Raw genomic sequence first — 8,284 nt, 5'->3', positions numbered from 1 at the left:
TCGTACCTGTTCTCCAGCCAGAGGAGGAGGAACTGGTACTGCTGTGTTATGAGCAGCCTTGGTTCTGGAGGTGACTGTCTGCCACTCTGCAGTAGAGGGCACTTCCTGAGGTGCTTCTTCCTTGGGTGTGTGGCTCTGCAGGGAGAGGAAATAGCCATCAATTTCTTCCTCCACCTCCCTGATTCCCTTCAGCCTGCTAACCTCCTTCTGGAGCTCCCTCACCTGCACCTCCAGGGCCCTAAGATGGGCACCTGCAGGATAGATGTGGGGGCCCCCAATCTCTGACCCCCCAGGCCTTGCTGGGCAACCCCCGCAGGCCACGGGGTGGGGGGACACCAGCCCCCTCCCATGAGCTCTGTCTGGGTGGAGGCCTCAGACAAGCCCCAGGTAGTCTGTGCCACACAGTCAGGGGCCTTGGCAGCACTCCACGTCAACACCATCGTAGGAGTTGCTGCTTGTTTTTAGCTTAGTGCAGTGTGTTTGCCCTGCCCTAACAGGAGTCTCCCTCCTGACCCTTTCTGCCAGCGCGAATGCCGACGCAAACGCCGGTGCGGTCTTACAGAGCATGCCTGTTTGCACTCTCTGTTCACATGGAGCGGCTCGGGAGCCAGGAGCAGCGGGAAGAGGAGGGATCGAGACACACGTGTCCCACACGTACGTGTGCCCCCTTACCATGTGTGCCCCCTGTCCTTTAAAGTGTTTGCAGTTCTTCCCAGTTTCACATCATCTGGATATTTGCAGGTTGTTGTCCAAAAAATGGATTACAGCAATTAGTAAACTGAAAGATGCTGAAGAATTGTAGAATTCAACTGAGCGGATTTATTTTAGGTGTCACAGAGGAGGTAATGTTGACATTGTGAAATATGACTTCTTCACTTCAGTTATGTTGCAACAAAGTGATACAAGGCAAGTTTCCTCATCCTTAACATGCTATACAATTTAGCCCACCACCTTAATTTTTATAAGCAGGCTGCACACTGTAGTATGAAAACATGTATTTTATTATAATGAACCCATGAACTTGCTAAGAAAAGTGAAATCCTGAAATGAAGATGGGCATATTTTTCTTGGAGAGGATCTGCCCTCGGAGCAGTGTCCTCAGGGCAGCTTGGATCTCCCTGTTCCTCATGCTGTAGATGACCAGATTCAACAATGGAGGCACCACACAATACAGAACAGCTGCCAGGAGATCCAGAGGGGACGGGGAGTCAGAGATGGGCTTCGTGTAGGCAATGCCGGCAGCGGAAAGAAACAGGGTGACCACAGTCAGGTGAGGAATGCAGGTGGAGAAGGCTTTCTGATGGCCCTGCTCCGAGGGGATTCTCCACACTGCGGTGAAGATCCAAACATATAACACAAGGATGAAAACAAGACAGCCTAAAGCTAAAAACGCATATGAGGAAAGAGTTGCCACCTCTGCCATATGTATCAGAGCAGGAGATCTTGAGCAGCTGGGGTATTTCACAGAAGAACTGGTTGATGGTATTTGAGTGGCAGAAGGGTAGACTAAAGGTGTTCCCAGTGTGCAGTGCAGAGCAGATGACCCCAGCAGCCCAAGCACAGGCAGCCATCTGAATGCAAGCTCTCCTGTTCATTATTATCTCTGTAACCGGGGTGGTATGCAGAAGGTACCCCCTCTCCAATTGAAGGGATTCAATGGATGCACATACACTGTGAGGAGTGTGGCTGCCTAGCTGCAGGTCAGCTCACCTCCTTTTCCTACAGAGCTGTTCAGAGACCAAGGACACCCAGTGATATTTAACTATTTACAGGTTTAATGATGCAACATGATATAAAACGTATAACCACAAAGTTACTTATATCTATCTATCTATCTATCTATCTATCTGTTGTCTGTCTGTATGTACACAAGTGTTATTTGTAAATACAGGTTTACACAGGCAATAACCCTCTGTTTTTTTAACCTTGAACACAGACACAGGCCTAACCCTCTATGAACTTCCGATTAGTCTGCAGCCTTGCCACCTCGATGAGGTCCTCCTAGCAGCGGATGAAGGAGCACTTGATGATAAAGCATGGGTGAGTCTACAGATCAACAGCAGAAATATCTGGCAATGATGGGACAATAATTAAGCATACACTATAAAGCTACACCAAATGAAATATGTGCATAGATACAAATAACCCATACAAGGAGTTCAAATATAAAAACAGCTTACAGTCCTTTACAATACAACAATAAGAATACAGGGTTACAACAGGAATCCCAGCAGTGTAAGGAGCCAGACACCAGCAATGCGCAAAGAAGAAATGGCAACCCATGGAAAGATCCTGTTACCTAATAAAACATCATTACTCTCTCCCATCATTACCTGCTCAATTAGGAGGGACCCATAACTATGACACTATTCTTAACAAACAGGGGCCCTAGACTCCCCTCTGTGCCCAAGGGCAAATTTTTCCCACTCCTCAGGGATTTCTCCTTGATCCCCTGCAATAAGAAGACCCTTCCTCCCCTGTGAGGATCCCTTTTCCAGGTAACTCATGACTCCCAGGGGCCTCCCTTGCAACGGTGGTCAGCCCATACAGTCGCTGTTCAGCCATCAGGGTATATCAGCCCTCTCTCAGCCAGCCATACACCACCCTGTGCACTGGGACCCACATGGCCTGATGCAACTGCGGCATCCTGTCAATTCTACAGCCCTGTGCACAGACCCGTGCACTGATGGCCTAGCTCCTGCCTCGTGCAGGGTTGGGGACCCGCACTGCCTCGTGCAGCCGCAGCGACCCATCAGCTCTACGGCCCTGCACACTGAAACATGCACCGATGGCCTAGCTCATGCCTTGTGCAGTTAGGATCATAGCAACAAATGTAAGAGGAGTGAATCTCACATCAGTGACATCTCCTGAACAAAAACCAAAGATGCCATGTGAGACTGCTGTACAGTTTTCAACGGAAAGCAAATTGGGGGAGGTAAGTTTCTGTAAAAGTCTTTTCTTGTGGTGATACCTATATAAACACCAAGCCATCTAAAAAGAACATTTCAGGTAAAAAATAAAACATGTTATAATTATTTTTTATTGATTCTCTAATGCTGTATAGGGTTTGTTCTTTTATTGACTGATTTCCCATTCTCTTCCAAGGACTCTCATGATGAAACCATGTCCTCTTACCAAATTGGCACATTCAAGTGATATAAGCAGACCCAAGAGCTAGCATAGAGAGTAGAACAGAAACCTGAGGCCTTGAAACAGTAACCTATGAGCCATCATAGCAGCATTTCCAAAAAAAAATCTTGGCTTTCAAATGAAAAATCCCATATGCTTTTTTTAGCAGGAAGTATTCTGCAAATGTGTTTTTTTAAAACACAAGCGAATGCAAGAACCACAGAAACAATCGTAGGCCCAGTAACAGCAGTCTCTATTGAGGACAGCACTCATTGGATTGAGTAGGGGTCTTAATTTGGTGAGATCTTTTCACAACTCCTCACCATTAGCTTTGGGTTGGACCACTGGGATATTTTAGTATCTTCTGGGAACACTGAGAATTCACTGTGCACTCCCTCTCTCAGATCATTTATAAAAATGTCGACCAAAACGGTCCCTAGCACAAAGCCCCAGGGGACTCTGCTGTTGTCCTTCTTCCAACCTGAAAATGGCCATTTAGCTCTACTCTTTGTTTCTCATCTTTCAATTTTATGTTTTGATCCATAAAAGGACCTTCTGTCCACTCCAATGGTCCCTCACAAAAAGGTCATTTTTTAAAATGATATTTTGATGAGGGACCTTGTCAAAAGCTCTTAATATTGGATTGAATTGGATCAACTAGATCCCCCTTGTCCATATGCTAATTAACATCATTAAAGAACTCCAGCCGATTGTTGTTACAGAATTTCCCTATACACAAGAATTACGTGGACACTTCCCCAAAATATCAAATTTATGCATGTGACTGCTAATTTTGTTCTTACTGACTCTACAAATGTCCAGCGATAGATGCGGGACACCATGGTGTGTAGATCCCAAGATCTATTTGGAGCAGTAATCTGGCTTTCCTTCCCAAACCAGAGTTGCTCTGTCTGGAGGGGTAAGACGTAGGGGACCCAACAACTTCATGCATGTCTGGGGGACCCTGATCTCAAGGGGGTTGTTACTGACTGTCTTTGTAAAGCAGACAAGGGGGTTATATATCCCTCTCAAAACCTGCCTGGGATGGGTTGCCTGTCATGGCCATTTCACAAGCAAGTGGGAAAGCCCTGTGCATATCTTGGACTTGTCAATGCTGTAGTTTAATGAAATACAATGGGCCTGTTTTCCAAAATCATCCTGGGACCTCCAGTGCTGAGGGCAAGGGATACGTAGAGCACCTGCAGATGCTGTTCTTGGGGATGTTCATAATGAACAGTCATTAGTTGACTGGAGACCTATCATCTGTGGCTTTGTGTCTTTCTGAATTTCATCCCTTTATGATGCAGAGGAGACTTGAGCATGTGCTGGAATTGCAATCACACAGGAAATTCTGAGTTTTCAGCATTTTCCGCAAATGCAGACAAAATTCACATCCCTGGAATTTTACTCCAAACATAATATTGTGAACGTATACCACGCTGAACTTATGCAGCAAATCCCCAGGTTAGCTGTGTGCTCAGAGACCCTGTGCGGAGGCAGCCCTGTAAATAATATCCAAAACACAGCAACAGAGCAAGGAAGAGGGAGAAGAACTGAAAAGTAATGGAGCAGTGTCCAGGGCTTAATTTGGGCTAGTGGAGAATGGGATGGGGCGATGTTTGGAAACAAGCATGCAAGGAACTAAGGGAAGAGAAAGAGACTTGTGGATAGTGCACTTAGGACAGCACAATCCCATGCACTGGTACAGGCTGGGGACTGACTGGCTAGGCAGCAATTTTCACCAATCCTATGGAAAACTGTAGTGGACCAACGGTACAGAATTTATCCCACCACCTTCATGTTTTATAAGTAGGTTGCACGCTATAATGTTAAAACCATAGTTTCATTAGTTAATTATAACAGTCAGTAGCCAGTCAGCAGCAACTAGCAATGTGGAGGCGTGTGGGGAAACCTGCTAGATGAGCTGCAGCGCAGCCCACTTTCGCCATAATTCAGTACGGCCATACCAATGGTCCAGCCAGTTTTCTATCCACCTTGCAGTCCATTCATCCAACCCATACTTCCTTAGCTTGCCTGCAAGTAACTTATGGAAGACCATATCAAAAGCCTTGCTAATGTCAAGGTATACCACGTTCACTGCTCTCCCCACATCCACAGAACCAGTCATCTCATCATAGAAGGTTATCAGGTTGGTCCGGCATGACTTGCCCCCGGTTAATCCCTGCTGATCACCCTATTCTCCTCCAAGTGCTTAGAAATGGATTCCTTGAAGATCTGCTCCATGATTTTTCCAGGGACTGAGGTGAAGCTAACTGGTCTATAGTTCCCTGGATCCTCATTTTTCCTTTTCTTAAATATGGGTACCATGTTTGCCCTTTTCCAAACATCTGGGACCTCTCATAATCACCATAAGTTTTCAAAGATGATGACCAGCGGCTCTGCAAATACATCAACCAACTTCCTCAGCACCCTCGGGGGCATCCCATCCGACCCCATGAACTTACATATGTCCAGCTTTTCTAAATAGTTTCTACCCTGTTCTTTTGCCACTGTTGGCTGCTCACCTCCTCTCCAAATTGTGTCACCCAGTGCAGTAGTCTGGAAGCTGGCCTTGCCTGTGAAGACTGAGGCAAAAAAGGCATTGAGTACTGCAGCCTTTTCTACATCCTCTGTCAATAGATTGCCTTCCCCATTCAGTAAGGAGCCCACACTTTTCCTGACCCTTGTCTTGCTACCGACATTCATGTAGAAACCCTTCTTGTTACCCTTCACGTCCCTTGCTAGCTGCAACTCCAGTTGCGCGTTGACCTTCCTGAATCCATCCTTGCATGCCTGAGCAATGCTCTTATAGGAAGTGGAAACTTGGACAAATAACTAGGGAAGAATATGAGTTGCCTTTTCGTGATTTAGTTTACTGAAGAGTTCCCTGCTAAACCAAGCTGGTCTTCTGCCACACTTGCTAGGATGGTTTGTTCCTGCACTCTCAGTAAGGCTTCTTTAAAGTATAGCCAGCTCTCCTGTGTGGCTGGCAACCACAGGAATATTAGCTCTCTTACAAGAAACTTTTCAGGTCCAGGTGGCAAAGGCCCAGAAGGTGGTACAGTACGTCCCGAAGTTACAGGAAAAACTAGATTTAGTGAGAACCCTAACCATCTTTCCCAGCAGTAAAGAAAAGCAGTACCATACCCCTGCAAGAAAAAGCACATTGCCCAAATTCTGAACCCTTTGAAATAAATGGTGAAATCCTAATTCATTCATTCTTATTTAGAGAGAGATTGGAAGAGAGAACATTTGCAGTATTCCCTAAAGACAAACAGCTTTTCTCCAATAACAAAGGTGACGCAGCATTCAGATCTTTATTGATTCCAATTTAACATGCGGTCAACAACATACATACATGATCAACAACATACACATATGGCTTTAGGTCCACAGTAACATGTTTTTAGGAACGCAGCAAAGACCCACCAAAAAAAAAAAATCAGAAAGCAAGGAACAGTGCTGTCCAAACATCGTATGTCCACTGTCCAAACAGTGCTGTCCAGACACTTATTTTTCATTCCTTCACTAGTGGATACACAAGCATATTGGTCTCTTAGAAAACCCCAAAGAGTTGACTTATTGAGAATCTCAGTACAAAACAATTTAAACCATAGTGCTACTCTTCAGCTCCTCCCCCCAAAAGCAACTGACCTGAGCTCTTTAAATAAAGGTTAGGGATTTCGGAAAGAAAAGGTTAAGTCCTAACCAAAAATAAGTCAGTGAAATTCTGCGTTCTATGCTCTATTCCTTTGTTAATTGTAATCATCCATTCTGGCTTCATACAACATTACTCCATTAAATCAACCAAACGATATGGGGGGAAAGGAACTAGAAAAGACAACAAGAAATTCACTGTTCCCTCAACAAGATTTTTTATCTCTCAAATTAGGAAGACCCTAATACCAATCAGACATCTGTTACATATATATTTATAGATACACACACACACACAGATAGACATAGACATTGTAGGCAGTGCCTAAATAATATGAGTGATATGTGTCACTTCAAAATGGACATCCAGAGAGGGAGAGTGCAGAAACAAAAGGTCTATTAATTTGGTTGCTGATCCATAACATTTTTACCACACTAACATGTGATTTTCAATAAATTGGTTGCACATTATATTTTTATGGAAAAAAAATACTGTTATCACTTCATTATAGCTGTAACGAATAATATAACTGAATAACAGTCATGAGAGGGAGAGGAATTTGTTATTATGGTCAAATACCCTCCTATGGAGCAGTTTCCTCAAAGAACTTTTCAGCTCCTTGTTCCTTATGCTATAAATGAATGGATTCATCAATGGAGGCACCACAGAATACAAAATAGCCACAAACAGATCAAGGGCTGAGGGGGAATTCGAAACGGGTTTCATGTGGGCAAAGGTGCCAGTGATCACAAACAAGGAGACAACAACGAGGTGAGGCAGGCAGGTGGAGAAGGCTTTATTCCGACTCTCTTCAGAGGGCAATCTCAGCACTGTAGGTAAGATCTGAACATATGACGCAGCTATGAAAGCAAAGCAGCTTGAAGCTAAACACATACGAAATACAAGAAGCCCCAGTTCTCTAATGTATGCATCAGAGCAGAGCAGCTTGAGGAGCTGGGGGATTTCACAGAAAAACTGGTTGATCACTTTGGAATAGCAGAAGGGTTTGCTGAATATGCTCCAACTGTGCAACACAGAATAGAGAATAGCACTGACCCATGCACTGGCAGCCATCTGAGTACAAGCTTTCTTGTTCATTATTATCTCATAATGCAGTGGTTTGCAGATGGCAATATGCCGGTCATATGCCATAATAGTGAGGAAAGCAAAATCAGCTGCACAAAAAAGTGGGAAAAGAAAGATCTGGGCAACACATCCAAAATAGGAAATTGTTCTGCTGTTTAAGAGAGAATTGGCCATGGACTTGGGGACATTGACAGAGATGGATCCAAGGTCAATGAAGGACAAATTCACCAAGAAGTAGTACATAGGGCTGTGGAGGTGGTGGTCCATAGCTACAACAGTGATAACAAGTAGGTTCACCCCTAAGGCTGCCAGGTATGCTGTGAGAAAGATGACAAAGTGTAAGATCTGCAGCTCCCGAGTGTCAGAGAAGCCCAGGAGGAGGAACTCGCTTACAACCGTCCAGTTGGGCAT

The 8,284-nt window shown here is 44.7% G+C and overlaps 1 protein-coding gene across 1 annotated transcript; it reads right to left on the bottom strand.

Annotated features, from left to right (window-relative positions):
- Window positions 1–4,533: 4,533 nt before the first annotated feature.
- On the bottom strand, window positions 4,534–8,284 carry LOC149861857 (olfactory receptor 14A16-like). Its single transcript, XM_090053831.1, has 2 exons — window positions 7,380–8,284; window positions 4,534–4,615 (listed from the first exon to the last, which is right to left on the bottom strand). The coding sequence occupies exons 1-2, from the start codon at window positions 8,282–8,284 to the stop codon at window positions 4,534–4,536; spliced, it is 987 nt and encodes a 328-aa protein (XP_089909957.1).

The sequence above is a fragment of the Crocodylus siamensis genome, chromosome 6, assembly GCF_052110815.1.
Source record: "Crocodylus siamensis isolate JL-2025a chromosome 6, ASM5211081v1, whole genome shotgun sequence".
NCBI lineage: Eukaryota > Metazoa > Chordata > Crocodylia > Crocodylidae > Crocodylus > Crocodylus siamensis.
The sequence above is the reverse complement of the archived record's forward strand: the minus strand, read 5'-3'. Positions and strand labels throughout refer to the sequence as shown.